Source organism: Tachysurus vachellii, chromosome 14 (assembly GCF_030014155.1).
Source record: "Tachysurus vachellii isolate PV-2020 chromosome 14, HZAU_Pvac_v1, whole genome shotgun sequence".
Classification (NCBI taxonomy): Eukaryota; Metazoa; Chordata; class Actinopteri; order Siluriformes; family Bagridae; genus Tachysurus; species Tachysurus vachellii.
Window position 1 is genome coordinate 18,741,561 of NC_083473.1, and position 15,927 is coordinate 18,757,487.

Below are 15,927 nucleotides of genomic sequence, written 5' to 3' on the forward strand. Positions count from 1 at the left end.
GAAATGGCACTGCACATCACCCCAAAAACACCATACCAACAGTAAAGTTTGGAGGTGGGCACATCATGGCCCATGGCAAACTTCATATAATTGAAGGAAGGATGAATGGGAAAATGTACAGAGACATTCTTGATAAAAATCTGCTGCCATCTACAAGCAAGACAATGATCCCAAACACACAGCCAAGGAAACTCTCAACTGATTTCAGAGAAAGAAAATAAAGCTGCTAGAATGGCCCAGCTAATCACCTGACTTGAATCCAATTGAAATCTATGGAAAGAACTAAAGATCAGAGTTCATAGAAGAGGCCCATGGAACCTTCAAGATTTGAAGACTGTTTGTGTGGAAGAATGGGCCAAAATCACACCTCAGCAATGCATGCAACTCGTTTCTCCATACAGGAGGTGTCTTGAAGCTGTCACTACCAACAAATGCTTTTGTACAAAGTATTAAATATGTTTCGGTAAGCGTGTTCAATACTTTTTTCCTGTGTCATTTAACATTATTAAACATAACGTAATTTATGGACATCTATGGTTTGATTTCTTTGAATGTGTGGATTGAATGGGTTGTTACAAACATCTGGTGAAAATTTCATGTCAATAGCACCTTTAGAAATAAATTTACCGAGATAAATGGTGACGTGTTCAATACTTATTTTACCCGCTGTATAAATGACATTAAGCGTATGTCAGATCAACAGTAGCTTTACAGCATGAGAAGCATCAGACAATAAACAACTACTTCTTCATTAAGTAGTTTATTCCCACGTAGCAGTGACAAAATTCATGAAGTACTTTGGGTTCAGCGGAGTCAAGAAGAACACAGGACGATGACCTTGATGTCCTGCTGCCACTCCCATACTAACACTTTAATCAAGTTTATTTAGCCTTTCTGCAACTGATTGTTTATTTTTTTCTTTTTTTCAGTAGTTTTATTAAAACACATAATTGGAGCATACTAAATAGAGAGTAAGACTATTTTTTTTGTCTGCTTTTATTACAGTTAAGATCCTAATAGGATCTTAAAGTGAAATCCGAAATCTGTCATCACACAATACAGAGTCTGGCTCTTTGTTTATGAATACACCCTGTTCAATCTCAAATACATTCTAATGCTGAAATGATGCTTTTTCTACACAGTCATTTGTGTGGTTTGTTAGTTGAGTTAGTCATGTGCTTTCTCAGTGCTGTTGGTCCACAGAGGTTGGCGTTTTTCTATAAAAGCCCTAATTCCTTCCTGCCCATCATGCAGCGCCAGATTGTCCACCATGACAGCTGTGGCGGTGACATACGCAGCATCTCGGCTTTGCGCCATCTGCCTCTGAAAGGCTGCTTTTCCGAGAGCCACCACTGGGCGACTAGACTCGCAGATTCTGCGTGCGATTGCCAGCGTTTCTTCCTCCAAACATTCCTCACGCACCACCTTACTGACTAATCCATGTAGCAAAGCCTCCTGTGCAGTGATAGGCCGGCCTGTAAACAACATCTCCATTGCAACCTGGGTAAAATACAACACGGTTTAGGATGCTTGATGGAAAGAATTTAAAGGTTTCATGTTCCTAATTACCTTTCTAGGAACAGCTCTTCCAATAGCCACTCCTGGAGTAGAGCAGAAGAGGCCGACATTCACACCAGGAGTTGCAAAGCTCGATTTGTCCGTCGCTACAGCAATATCACAACTGGCAACTAGCTGGCATCCTGCTGCTGTGGCAATGCCATTAACCATCGCGATCACGGGAACTGGAAGGTCCTGAATCAGGGTCATGACCTACAACAACAATAATGGCCAAAAAGGACTAAAATGAACATCACCTACTCTACAATACTATGCTTTGTTTTCATGTAACATTACAAAAATATGTGCACTGCCACTTTGTTTCCTAACAAGAACATTTATGTGCAAAGAGCATCACAATGTATAGTAAATATGAAACCATGTTGTGTTTTAACAACGTTGATTTGATTTGAAGTTCTTATCTAGGGAAGCAAAATGAACAAATACTGTATTGTGCGTAATTGTTTAGATTGCAGTGACTTCATTGAAAACAAAATATTGTTACAAAGGATGGTGTTTTGGAGAAATATTTAGTAATTATGGCCTGACCTCTGTGCAAACCCTGAACACTCTTGTATGATAATCTCTGCCTTGTTCCGAGGTCAGCTCCTTCAGATCATGCCCAGAGGAGAACACTGGACCCTGCGCTAATCAGTAAAAGAGAGTGATCCAAAAAGTCATTACATTATTTCCCATAGCAATTGCTGCAGTCTTATTTATACATGACGAGACCTGCCTGATATGATAATGACTCTTAGGTCCTTGTCGTCTATACCAGTCAGGATGTTCTCTTGTAGAGAGGTTAACATGGCGAGAGACAGAGCATTCCTCTTCTTGGGGTTATTCAAAATGAGTCTCCTAGAATAACAACTTAATCTTACTTATGTAATCAGTGATCTTACAAAGTTAGAAAAAAATTGAAGCACAGAGCCATATTACTTAATAATATAATCCATAAGCCATAATATACTTAACAGTGACATAGTTACATATTAAGCATTTTCACCTTAATGACATTTATCAGCTTACAGGGGGAAAAATCAGACATTGCCAAAAGGATTTCTTATATAGAAAACTATATCTTAATTAAAATGTATTTTCCAGAGATATGTGTTTTGTTTTGGCCCACTGATTTATTATAGTAGCTTCACGTGTTTTTTCCTCCTGAACTTGCAGTACATGTTGTGTTGTTGTTGTGTAAATGGCACTGATCAGATGAATTTGAACCTTATCCCGTCCTCTTGCTCCCGATTTATTAATGGAGAAGTCATCTGAGTGCAGAACATCCGTGTCGATAAACGATAGAAGCTGGAGAACCTTCCGAACACCTGAGACATGTTTATAACTGAGACTCTGCTGAGACACTATGCAGTGGGGTTAAAGTGACAGTTCATAATAAAAGTCCGTGTTAATAACGCTGCGTTCAGAGTGTTAACAGTTGTACAAGTAGTATAAATAAACAAACAAACAAACAAAAAACAAACAGTAATACCTCGAACAAAATTCGCTAATTTAGGTTCCAGAACCCGTCTCGGATCAGGAGGAATCGTGAATGTTTGGTACGAGCCACTAAAAACGCTTATTTCTAGAGTTTAACACCCTAAACACGACCCAAATCATTCTCCCAAAGCACTTTAAATTCATTTACAAGGTAAAAGTTGATGTAAAAATACCGCACATTTACAGTACGGTGTACTAACGTTACCCCTACAGTATACTAATTCATTGGCCTTCAATACGAACTTTTAACTCGTCAATTTACGGCGATGTTCTCAACCAGTTTCTTCCGTGTTTACTAAGTGACGTCAAACCAACCGCACTCAGGGGGAGAAACTTTACGAGTAGGAATTACGATTTGGAGAGTAGGTTAAATTGGAGGGGGAGTAACGATACATTCTGTTTACGATTCGATTCTTCGATTTATTTATTTATTTACTTATTTAAATAAATATTTATTAATTAACTAATAAAAATAATAATTATTATCATTATTATTATCATTATTATTATCATTATTATTATTATTATTTTAATTCTTCACATTTCATCTGCTCTCTGTTCGGGGTCGCCACAGGATTAACTCTTCAGCTCTTCAATAATTAACGGCCAAATGGCCCAATTATATTTTACTTTGTTTTAAATTGTAAACTAAATATTTGTTTGTTTGTTATCAGTGTTGTTTATGGATGAAAAAGGTGAGGTTTTTAATTCAAAGAACAGCATCCTTAAAGTAACAATACCAAAGTAAAAAAGTGCCCTTCACAAAGTCCTGGCTAGAAAATATTGTCTGAGAAAGGAAGGGTTAAAGTGACGAGTGAGGGAGGAGATATGCTGTTTTTTCTGCATAAGCTCTTCTACAGTGATTCTGATGTTAATGCAGGCCCAGTAGTACAGGTTTAGAAAGGATGTCAGAGCCTTGTACATGTTTCCATGTATCGGCTAAGTCTTATGTCTTGTGGGCTCTTTGTCGCATTTATATATCAGCACATCACTATCTGCTGCATCAAACCCTGTGGATAATGAGGACAGCTGAGAAGATCAGCAGAGTCCAGGGCTCTCGTGACAGTCACATATTTTGGTCTTTTGTAACGCTCTCCTGCCACACATTGTATTTCTCCCACAGAAAAACTTACAATTTATCATATATTTAATATGCCGCAGCGCCCAAAACGTATCTGTCCGCACCGCTGTGTCTATGGAACCGGGCAGGAACCAAGCATTGCCAAGCACTCCGCTGGAGTTCTTAGCCGAGCCTGACAATTATCAGCCAATCAAAAAAAGAGGCTACACAATAGCCAATCAGAAAATAGCACTATTGTATCTGGGTAAGATTTAATGCAACAACCAATGACAAAAAAGCAGATCCTGGAAATGTTCAGCATCATCCTCGTTCACCAACAGAGAAAACCATTGGAGCTGTGAGAATCATTTTGAGCACAGAGTAAGTCATGATCTCCTGTTTTAATGTTACAACAAATTCACCACTTGTTTGACACAAACAATGACATTTTGACTGCTGTTAGAGACGTTTTCCAGATAATCAGCATCAGTTTTTCATGAGTTTCTGTAACTTAGCCAACAGTTTTACAGCCTGTTCACTGACAACACCTGCTCAGAACAAGTAGTCTAGACCAGTGGACCTCAAACTGGGGGCCCTGAGATGGTTTGAGATGGTTTGAGAATGCTTAGTTGCATTCTCTGATTCGCCATGAGAGGAAAGGCCAGGTTGCAGGATGCTGGCCCAGAGAAGGTGTCGAATACGGTAGGCCCATTGTTGTGTTTGGGTGGGGGGTTGGAGATGTCACTCTTGCCTGTCTTCAAAACTTGAGAGCCCTGAGAGTCTCTCTTCCCTCTATCATGGATATCTTTGGGATGCTGATGATTCCAAGCACCCATCACACACACTCTTAACCGCTCTGCCATCTGGAGAAAGGTAATGGAGCATTCAAGCCCTCATAACCAGAGTGTGTAACCATTTCTTTCCTCAAGCCATCAGACTCCTTAACACCCCAGAACTGAACTGAACTCTCGCTCTCTCACACTCTCTCTCACACAAACATACACACTCATTTAATATACATCTATTTTTACAGCACCACTCATATAAACAGTGGCTGTTTTTCACATTACATCACATTTTTTTTACATTACAGTTTAATGTTTCCACCAGCTGTTGCTATTGTCAGTTTACATGTTGCCCATTGGTAAGTACAGACTGTATTCTGGTCGGGGCTATTTTGTATATCTATCCTGTAGTGGATTGTGTTGTCTGTCTGCACTGTCTTTATGTGGCTAGGACAACTTACTTTTTAGTTCTTAGCTCTGGTTGTTTTATTTTACTATGTACTGTGCCAGCTATAAATATTGTTAAAATGACAATAAAAGCTTCTTGACTGTTTGCTCTTGACATCAACAATGGCCAAATCTGCCTAGTAGTACTACTAGTAGTCCCGGTTATACTGTGACCATTGGTGTTAGCCTTTTCGGGACTATACTCTCAAAGGTCTTCATGCAATGAAGCTAATCCTTAAGAGTACTGACTGGATGTATGAGTATACAGAAAGTATTCCAGAGGCAGTGCACTTTTTGTAATATTAGGCAGACAGAAAACAAATTCTCTGGTATGCTACACACCTGGCTGGCACAGACCTACAGTACACTGGGGACATGACTGGCAGAATTTTCCCAGTTCTTTTCTCATTTGGCCAACTGTAGTAGTCAGGTGTTGGAAAGGAAATATGCAATGGTGGCAGAGGTGGTGTCTTCAGTAGGCTGTCATTAATAGACGAGATCTTAATGCAAGGGATTTCAATTTTATCCACAAAGGGCTGGCGTGGCTGCTGGCTTTCAGTTACAACAAAATCGGCGGCACATTTGATAGCTGAGGCAAGGACGAACGAAAACCCGCACGCGCATAATGCTCTTTGTGAATAAGATTAAAGAAAATCCCCTGGCACCTGTAAGTCAATTAAAAAAACAGATTTGACTCATTAGCACTCTTCTAAAACTATGTATTCGATGATGGTCCTATGAACTAACATTAGAGTAAATATACTAATGCATACTGTCGGTTCCAAAACCTGACCCTGGTCTGCCCCCTGTACTGCACATCTTTAGTTTTCTACTCAGCTAATTAACAGCCCTTCCTCCGCTGATGTGGGTGTGTTAATGAAGGGTAAACAGGAGAACATATCAGAAGATCTTAAACTCTGGTAAGGAAGCTAAGGTAAGATTAGTGGGATTTGGATTGGGGATCTTGGATTACTTTTCAAATAGAGAAATGAGCATATTACTTGACTGAAGTGAATGAAAGGATGAAAGCACTTTTTCTGTGAAAGCTTCATGAATGTCCCTACAAAATATTAAATTATAGTATCTGATCTCTGATTGCTATTCATGTAAAACCAAAACTGGATACACTCCATTCATCTGCACTACTCTGCAATTTAATCTTTAATTATAGACTGTTGATGACAAGGATGAATATCTTTCATATATTTTATTTGTGAATGATCTCATTTAAATATTGCGTTGGCTACACATAAAAAAAGCATCCCAAAACACTGCTGTGATGGGAAGACTACAATATTATAAATGTCACTACTGTTGGAACACTAAAGTATACTAGAATTATACTTACAGCATTGGACTGAATGCACTTATTTATTTATTTATTTATTTATTTATTTATTTATTTATTTATATTGATGTTACTAATCAAAAGGATTTATAACACCTAAAGGAACACAGGCCTGATCCTGGTTGTGACAGGGTAATAAAAAAGTCTACTAAAATAATAGTCTCACATCAAGAAGCAGGTAAATATGTCACGTTTCCATTTTCCATAATTGAAACTTCAGAATTCCTGTTTAGCTACTAGTCCTGGGGATTACCCTGGACACTGTATAGGACATGCGAGAAAGGAGGATGGTAGTTAAGCTATCATCATTGATGAAGAATGACTCTCTCCCCCTGTATGAAACAGTTTTATTTTTGAGCCGCTCCTTCAGTGACAGACTGTTATATCCTAAGTGTCTGAAGTAAAGATACCGAAGGTCTTTTCTCCCTGCTGCTATTAGACTGTATAATCCGAGCTGCTCCCAGTAAACCAGTCACCATAATGCACACTGCTTTTAATGTTTTTTTTTTTATCTGTACTTTCTTTGCTGCTATATAGAAATTTCCGCACTGTGTGACGAATAAAGGTATATCTTATCTTATCTTATGTTACCTTATCTTATCGTATCTTTAAGAAAAATACATAAGGAGAATCCTCAGGAGGAGGAGTTTGTCTCTATATAAAACCTGTGAGGAACATTTCCAACTGAGAGGATTCCCAAATGAACCCCTGTATGAATTGCAAAAAACCTTAACTATCCTTATAACCTGTGAACAACCTTTTGTTTCTGTACTGGTGCAATGCTTTGTCCTTTCACCAGTCTTAATCACAAAAACCACAAGAGGGAGACACACACCAAATATGCTATGTGGCACTCTTGGTTTAAATTTATGACACCGCAATGCCATTTACACAGTTTGTGCAAATGTAGAAGGTCAAATTGATAATAGGTAAGCTGCTATACAGTAGGAATCCTGAAAATGTCACTTTCTTCCTTTTTAGCTTAATTAAAAATATTGTTGATCATATTTTACAGACAGAGAAACACATCTGTACTGTATGTAAGTCATATCAGTCACAGTCTTAACATTCATTCATTCATTCTCAGGCTTCATCGGGCATCAAGGCAGGATACACCCTGGATGGAGTGCCAAACCGGAGGAAACCGGAGAACCCGGAGAAAACCCCCGAGGCACGGTGAGAACATGCAAACTCCACACACACAAGGCGGAGGCGGGAATCGAACCCCCAACCCTGGAGGTTGTGAGGCGAACGAAATTCTATGAAATTATGTCATGATTAATACAAGATGCTAACTGGTGTCCATACAGTACGTCTCCATTAATGGGTACATAATTAAGCTTCATCTCTACAGATCAAACCTGACTAAAAAAATATTTGGACACAATATACATGCCTGCATCATGGCTCATCAAGTAAAAATTAATGTAAAAACAAATTCAATTGAATTCATTGCAAATCAAATTTATTTGTATAGTGCTTTTAACAATTGACATTGTCTCAAAGCAGCTTTACAGAACATAAACATAAAACAAAAAGTTAATACAAAGAATAATATAAAGATTAATACAATACAGAAAAAAAAATTCAAGATTAATATTAGATATATTTAAATGTGTTTGTTTTTATCCCCAATGAGCAAGTCTGGGATGACTCAGGTGACTGTGGGAAGGAAAAACTCCCTTGAATGGTAAAGGAAGAAACCTTGAGAGGAACCAGACTCAAAGGGGAACCTCATCCTCATATGTTGACACTGTAGGGTGTGATTATAAATATAAGTCTGATAAATGTATTGATGAGGAGATTGTTGTCCTCAAAGACCACATGGAGGCATCTCCTCTGTAGTATAGCAGAGTCCAACTGGAGCTGGTAAATCTCTAGATGGCTCAGGATGGTTAGAAAGAAAGAAGTATGGAGAGGGATTAACATAGCTGCTGTTCATAATATTAGCAAGCACTAGATGATAATGTGCGTTTGGTCAGATGTACAAGAGCACAAGATTATGGGAAGTATTGTGTGTATGCCTTACTAAAGACATGTTTTTAATCTATATTTAAACTTGGAAAGTGTGTCTGACAAATAATAAACAGACTGTAGCTGATTTATGGTCTACACTGAACAAGGACTCCATTATATTCTGCTGCACCATATTAAAATACGTTTTATTTATTGTGTATTGTTTACATCTGTGGTTTTTGGGGAATGATGTCTAGAATAGAAGACCACAAGACGCTTGGCTCAGAGACTATAATTTGCAAGGATGGATTTGGCTCCACAGTCCAAGAGCGTTTAAAGCATATAGCCAAGGAGTTATGTAGGCTTTAATAAGGCTCATGAAGGTGGCACTTTGTGGTGGGTGTGTAGCTGTTACAGCACTACCCTGTTCTGCTCAGGGGCGGGGGCGGGGCCGTCGCTGTGACGTCACCTAGGCGAACCGGACGCGCCACTTCAGGCGCAATGAAGCAGCTCCACAAAGTTAAAACACCAAACACACTTCCACTTACTTCAGAACTGCTCAAAACATCACGCTTTACTTACCACACGTCAAGCTGATTTCGACTTCAACCGAATTCTTTCTGAACTCCTGTGGCTTTTTCTCTCAGGCCAAAGGTGCGTATTTTTTTCCCTACCAATCATTATTATTATTATTATTATTGTTATTATTATTGTTATTATTATTATTATTATTACTTTATTTCAATGTATTTAGTTGGAACGAATTATAGCCCACTGTGGATGTGCCATTTAATTATCAAATATGTGTGTGTGTGTGTGTGTGTGTGTCCTGTAGCTGTAGCTGTGTGTTAACGCGCGCGAGCCGGAGTGTGAGGTCCCAGGCCCCAGGTGGAGATGCTCGTGTTGAACGTTACCACGTGACCGCTGAGCTGCGAGACACGGTGTCGCTGACCTTGTAACCATGGACGTACCACGTCAAGTCCAAGGCACCCCGCGTCTTCACTACAGACTCAACGGCTGCCAGCAACCTGTAAGTCCTGAGGAGTGTCTCATAGACTTATATACAGGGAGAGAAATTCTCTCTCTCTCTCTCTCTCTCTCTCTCTCTCTCTCTCTCTCTCTCTCTCACTCACACACACACAGCATGTCTTAGTACCTTCTTAAGGACCTTCCATTGACCTAATTAATAATGCAGTTAATTAAGCTCCTTAAAAACCTTCTTTAGGTTTTTCTTTTTTTATTTTATTTTATTATTATTATTATTTTTTAAAATAAAAACCAACCAACTTTTGTCCTCACAAAGTCATATGTGTTCTGTTCAGCTGCTCAGAGAAAGATTTGTTAATAGAGTCGATGAGTCACAAAATGTCAGAATTCTAGTTTCTATAGGACTGAAATTGATATATTTTTCAATAATGAGAACTATATCTGGAGTTAACTGAGTAGATCTGTAAAATGAATATGAATAATACATTTCTGTGTGGACAAAAAAATGGTGTCAAATAATAACACCTGCTTCGTCGTGACCATGTATTGTTTAAACACGAGAGGAGGTTATAGTTTTATCAAAAAAAATTCTGCTTGGTTTCGAAACAATGAGAATACGCTAAAAATAATGCTATTTTTAAAGCTTTTAGAAACAGATGTATAAATATACACATTTATTTACATGAGGGTAAACACTATATATTCTCAAAAACACACTGATTAAAATATTTATGTAGATACACACATACACATCCAGAAGAGAGGAAGGGAAACCAGTTCTGCTGCAGTTTTGGACAGGACAGCGTGTCAGGAGAGCTCATTATTCTTCTCATACTTTTTGTAAGGTGTGGCCCCTAACACAGACATGTGTATAAATATTCCCGAAAAAGCATAAAATATAGAAACCTGATAACACTAAGCTTTATTCTTATAACAGAGAAAACCTAAAAACGTGCATATTTGTCGTGCCAGTTTAACCGTCATAGAACATCTTGCAGAATTTGCAGGGGTTTTTTTTTTCTTCTTTTTTACAAAAATAAAGACACATAACACTTATAGTAGAAGTGTTGTATAGTGCAGTCATGGTTATTTCCTGATTGTATTCAGCTTGGGCTGTGCTTAGATAAGGTCAGAGCTTAGATAGAGCTGCTCTGGCCACACCGCCACTGCCACAGAGCCTAATGCATTGTGTTTGATACAAAGTCCGAGTAACATGAGAGCTCGCTGTGATGAGTTGAGTTGCTTACTGAATTCAACACAGGCAGAAAAGCTGGTTCTACTTCTTTTCTCTCACCTGTCTCTTTCTCTCTGTCTGCCCCACATCTGTCATCAATAATGATGTTAATCAAGGAAAGGTTCAGGATCTATAATAGCTTTCTACTAGTTTTAGCTTCCTATTTAATCCTTTATTGAATCAAACTCTAAGGACATGGTATAATATTGCTGTGACTGCCTCTGTGCTTAGAGGGTGACTTTATGTTTTTTTTACAGAAGCATTCAGGGCACCCCACCCTTACATAATCCTCCAGCACAGATGCAGGTATAGTTATCCTGTCTTCCACGTCAGGTTGAGAGGTGGGGGCATGGGACCAGAGAAACAAGTAGCCTACTGTTCACTTGCGCACACACACACACACACACACACACACACACACACACACACAAGAGCGAGAGAGACAGGAGGGTGCTGACTGCTTGCACACTGTGCTGTGTGTTGTGTATGTGATGCTGAGGCGAAACATTTCTGCACTGAATCAAGCCATGGTAAAATAACTGACATGGCAGACGAGTCTGAAAAGTCACTTTTCTGCTTTTTATTTATTTTTTAATTGTTCATTTTAGAGAAACTCCTTACAATTATAGATAAATACACCAATCCCTCTATTTATTGTGCATCTCTGGGTGGGGTGGTTTGTTATTTATCTTGAACATGAACACAGTCCATTTCAGATAAATAGATAACAGATATTGTATAAATTTGCACTACAACACTCTTAAATTTAGTTTTTTGCCCCTTGAATGTCTAAGGATTAATGATGCTTTCAAAGGTATGATGTACAAAATCAGTTTTTACTGTGTAGTCAGGATGTGCTGAGTTTTCCTGATTTTTCATTTTCCTGAGTAGATTGCAGTATTTCAGCGGCTGCTTTGTTGTTGTTTTTTTTGTCTAGAAAGATGATGGCTTACAGTTTCTTAGTGTGGAGGAAAAGGAGTGTATACAGTTCTTTGAGGAGACTATAGACTCACTGGAGGAGGGTTTTGATGACACCACAGGATTGACCTTACGAAGAACCGCTCCTGCTGAGAACCTTCAGACTCCATCTCGTTCATCGTTAAGTCCTGCCCTTGCTGCAAATGTTTCCCCCAGCCTAATGGAGCATGACATCATTGACTTGGTGCATTCTCCAACTAACTTCACTATGCCAGGTACTGGTTCATATTTCTGATTACTGAAAAGTGATTTACTTATTTGACCAATTCTACAACAGAGCTGTGTACAAAACTATATAAATAGATAAGTGAACAGAAATAAAGTCTTATTTATTTGGGGCAGAAATAAGCTTCAAAGTAAAACCTAAGCATATCAGTTATAGAAGTGCCTATAAAACACAACAGAAAAAAAGAATAAAACAAACACTAGAGTTATGAAAGGCACATGAGTAATAGAGTATAAATAAATCAGCTGCACTGACAATAGATACAGGTGGTTGTAATGGCAGTAATAATCAAGGGAGTGATCAGACAGAGGTGGTGCAGTTTGATTAGTCACGCCAATATGTTATATATTTGAGAAATTGAATGTAATCTAATGCTGAACATGTTTTGCTCCACAGATTTTCAGAACCTTGCTGTAACACCAGAGTTTCATTATGAAATCCTACCAAAAAAAGACCCTAATGAGAGTGTTGTCCCATCCTCGACTGCAAGCTGTAATGATTATGAGGAGAACAACCACCAGCCTCCTCCAGGATCCGTTCCCACACCCGTTGTCATAGCCAGCAAGATCGCCGAGCACCAGGGCACTGGCGGAATCACTCCATCCACACTATTAAGCCACAGACGCAGCCTAGAATCCAAACGTGAGCATCCAGTGTCTGCTAGGAACTCCCGTCTTCCCAGCAAAATCAGCATGACTCGGAGCACACGAGACACCAGCCCTCACTCAATTGCCACGGCAGCTGTCAACATTCAGGAGCGCCGCTCACAGATGATTGCTAACCTGCCTGTTGGCAGCCACCCACTAGAGGGGGGAGAACCTTCCTGCATCCGCAACTTGCCCATACGCAGTGTGTCATTCAAAGATATGGCACCTGAGAGATCCAGGATGGAGGCATTGTCCAAGCTTGGGCTAACAGGGGGCAAAACATCTAATTCAACAACCAACTATGTTATTACAGGGAGCAGCACCAATATTTCACCTATTAGCAGCCCTAACAAAGTGAACAGCAGTGCTGATTCACCTATCAGCAGCCCAAACAAAGTGAACAGCAGTGCTAATTCACTAATCAGCAGCCCTAACAAAGTGAACAGCAGTGCTAATTCACTAATCAGCAGCCCTAACAAAGTGAACAGCAGTGCTAATTCACTAATCAGCAGCCCAAACAAAGTGAACAGCAGTGCTAATTCACTAATCAGCAGCCCTAACAAAGTGAACAGCAGTGCTAATTCACAAATCAGCAGCCCTAACAAAGTGAACAGCAGTGCTAATTCAGCTAGTAACACTGCTAACAAAGTGAGTGTCAACACACAGGCTCATATTTCTAACAACATTCATACTTCAAGTAACATCTTTGCCTCCAGCAGTAGCTACGAGCCAAAACCCAAGAGTGAAGTCTCTTCCAACAGCTTTAGCTATTATGGGGGAAAGGGAAAATCTGCAGCGATCTCACCTATGAATAAAGACACTGCCGCAATTGTAAACCAAGAAAGAAGGTCTAGCGTCCCACCTTCAAGTGCTGAATTGAAACAGACCGACTTTAACAGCTATGGTGGTAAGACCACCATTTTGAATCCCACAAAAAGTGTCAAGGAAGAGTCTGTCCCTTCCTCCTCTACAAACATGTCTGAGCCAGCTGAAACCCATTTCAACAGTTACGGTGGCAGATCAAAAGTTATAAATCCTTTGTTGAACACAGACGTACCACACGGGGTGAATTGCCACTCACCAACTAATGCTGTCACACCCACCATGCATCACAGTGACCCCACCAGATCAAGACAGCCATTCGATCAAACCAGCTATCATGCTACACCCAAAGTTCCAACCCCTTTACAACCTGACCCAGTTCACCAACCTATAGTCAGGACCAGGCCTGCAACGCTGCCTCCTCCAACAGCCCCCAGACCCCACTATTCCACTGGATCTGTAAGACCTCGTCCAGATCCGGTTCCTCCAGAGATCCTCAGTAAACCTGCACCGTCATTCCGCGCTCAAGGCATCACAGTACAGTTTTCCGGCAAAGGAACGACAGGAGAAGCCAGGCGAGATGCTTTGCGCAGACTTGGACTGCTAAAGAACACTCACTAAACACAGTACCTTTGGACATTATTTCCTGAAACCCATTTTAACAAAAAGTCTGATGAACTAAAGGCTAAAAGTTTAAAGATTAAACAGTTGTCTTTGATAATGGAGCTCATCAACTGCTATAGTATTATTTTCTATTTTGAAAATATGTAATCGGTTATAGTTATTTGAATTATATCTAATCTCATGGAAATTTATTTAAGATTGTATAGTGCTTAAGAGCTGCTACATCGCTATTCAACAAACCACCAACTATGACACAGGCTATTATTTAGCCAGTCTAAGGAAAAAGGCAGACCTCTTATTGTGATTTCTGAGACAAGTTGGACTGATGTACATGCATGGCATTTAGCCCACGTGCCAAAGTGACTTGCGCTTATTTCATTTATTCAGTTGAGGATTAAGCATCTTGCTTGAAGGTCCAGCAGTGATATCTTGGCAGTGCTGGGATTTAATCCGTCCAGTGTGAAGTCCGGGATCGCTGAGCTACCGCTGCCATGGAAATTTTCTCTACAACAATCACTACAACAGTGGTGCAAGAACAATACAATGCAAGAAGGATCACAGTGCCACAGGCCAAATATGGTTGTTCCCCAGCAATCTCTGAGCACCTGAATGGCCTCTTGGTTGACAGTAAATTGAGCAATGTCTATAGACATTGTAATGAACATGAGCGAAGTCTCCGCTACTGATTTGGTAGTGGGTGATCCACATCTGGGCTGGACATTTGGATAATACGCTATAAAGGACCATGTCACTGGTGATCTTTTACCAGATGTTATGCAGAAACCACACCATCCAGATGTAACACGTTTACGCCTGTCAACTCTCAGATGAGTTATTTCTCACAATCCGGCCTGTGAGTAACCTTTTAAAGACAGCAATTTGTCAACAGTTCTCAGCAGTTTGAAGCACAATTGATAAACAATGAATTTGCAGATTCCAGCTCCTTGTTTAGAGTTGGCTTCTTTATGCTGTGCTCATGTCTGCAGGATATTTTTAAACGGCACGGCAGCATCTCCCACACTAAACCACAGCAATCCAAATGTAGCCTCTATAGATGAGGGTGGTGATGGAAAATATATTTTTTTTCCTCTTTTTTGGTTCTGTTTCTGTTTGGATTGGCACACTTTTATTCTGGACTTTTTCACTCTGAACTGAAGTCTTTAATATTTGCTACAGCGTTTTTGTTCAGTTTATTCAAAGATATGAGTATATTCTGTGATTTGTGTTGTATAAGTAGTTTGTGTGCATAAGTATGTGTAAGGAAACATCTTTGTGACAATGCAAGTGTGTGTGCATTTGTAGGTATGAGTGTGTGTGTGTGTGTGTGTGTGTGTGTGTGTGTGTGTGTGTGTGTGTTAAATGTGTTGAATGATGTATGTATGTTTTTATTATTTTTTTTTATTTTATTGTATTTATTTTTTAAATACTGACTCCGGTTTTTTGTAGCAATTCTACAAACATAATTGAAGGACCTAAAACACAAGGCTGTGTCTTTGCTTACATGCACACAACACACAAACACACAAAGCAAACCAATCTTAATAATCCATTTTTCATTTTATTTCAGTCTTCACAAATGGTGCCACTGCAATAAGAAACAGAACCATAAGCCTTGTTTTCTTTTCCCCTTTTTCCCCATTTAAATAACATGTCTACTTTTGAGCTATTTGTATTGTCAATTCTAAGTTATAAAGTTACTCCTGTATCACAGCCTGCTATTTTTTCTGTGAATAAAAGCAGTTTCTCACCCTCGTGA

General features: G+C 39.4%; 2 protein-coding genes across 6 annotated transcripts; one reads left to right on the forward strand and one right to left on the reverse strand.

Annotated features, from left to right (window-relative positions):
* Window positions 1–965: 965 nt before the first annotated feature.
* Window positions 966–3,340, reverse strand: echdc3 (enoyl CoA hydratase domain containing 3). 4 transcript variants are annotated; one of them, XM_060887426.1, is made up of 6 exons: window positions 3,050–3,340; window positions 2,785–2,885; window positions 2,294–2,415; window positions 2,107–2,204; window positions 1,570–1,770; window positions 966–1,500 (listed from the first exon to the last, which is right to left on the reverse strand). In XM_060887426.1, exons 2-6 carry the CDS (start codon window positions 2,841–2,843, stop codon window positions 1,168–1,170), a joined length of 813 nt encoding a protein of 270 aa, XP_060743409.1. In that variant the 5' UTR covers window positions 2,844–2,885; window positions 3,050–3,340; the 3' UTR covers window positions 966–1,167. The 4 variants fall into 4 exon arrangements, with proteins under 4 accessions (XP_060743409.1, XP_060743407.1, XP_060743408.1 ...); XM_060887424.1 differs by having other exon boundaries at window positions 2,785–2,921; XM_060887425.1 differs by lacking the exon at window positions 3,050–3,340 and having other exon boundaries at window positions 2,785–3,031.
* A 5,801-nt stretch (window positions 3,341–9,141) lies between these two features.
* LOC132857460 (mucin-3B) lies at window positions 9,142–15,927 on the forward strand. Of its 2 annotated transcripts, none has more exons than XM_060887419.1 (4): window positions 9,142–9,307; window positions 9,489–9,683; window positions 11,812–12,067; window positions 12,475–15,927. In XM_060887419.1, the coding sequence occupies exons 2-4, from the start codon at window positions 9,615–9,617 to the stop codon at window positions 14,166–14,168; spliced, it is 2,019 nt and encodes a 672-aa protein (XP_060743402.1). In that variant the 5' UTR covers window positions 9,142–9,307; window positions 9,489–9,614; the 3' UTR covers window positions 14,169–15,927. The 2 variants fall into 2 exon arrangements, with proteins under 2 accessions (XP_060743402.1, XP_060743403.1); XM_060887420.1 differs by having other exon boundaries at window positions 9,495–9,683.

What these genes read in the sequence shown, in the direction of transcription:
- echdc3 (XM_060887424.1), bottom strand. Translation starts at nt 2,894, where the DNA reads ATGTCTCAGGTGTTCGGAAGGTTCTCCAGCTTCTATCGTTTATCGACA. An exon ending in TGTTCAGGGTTTGCACAGAG is followed by an intron (nt 1,771 to 2,106) that starts GTCAGGCCATAA and finishes TTGTTGTTGTAG; the next exon opens with GTCATGACCCTGATTCAGGA. An exon ending in GAAGAGCTGTTCCTAGAAAG is followed by an intron (nt 1,501 to 1,569) that starts GTAATTAGGAAC and finishes TATTTTACCCAG; the next exon opens with GTTGCAATGGAGATGTTGTT.
- LOC132857460 (XM_060887419.1), top strand. Translation starts at nt 9,615, where the DNA reads ATGGACGTACCACGTCAAGTCCAAGGCACCCCGCGTCTTCACTACAGA. An exon ending in TCAACGGCTGCCAGCAACCT is followed by an intron (nt 9,684 to 11,811) that starts GTAAGTCCTGAG and finishes TTTTTTGTCTAG; the next exon opens with AAAGATGATGGCTTACAGTT. An exon ending in AACTAACTTCACTATGCCAG is followed by an intron (nt 12,068 to 12,474) that starts GTACTGGTTCAT and finishes TTTGCTCCACAG; the next exon opens with ATTTTCAGAACCTTGCTGTA.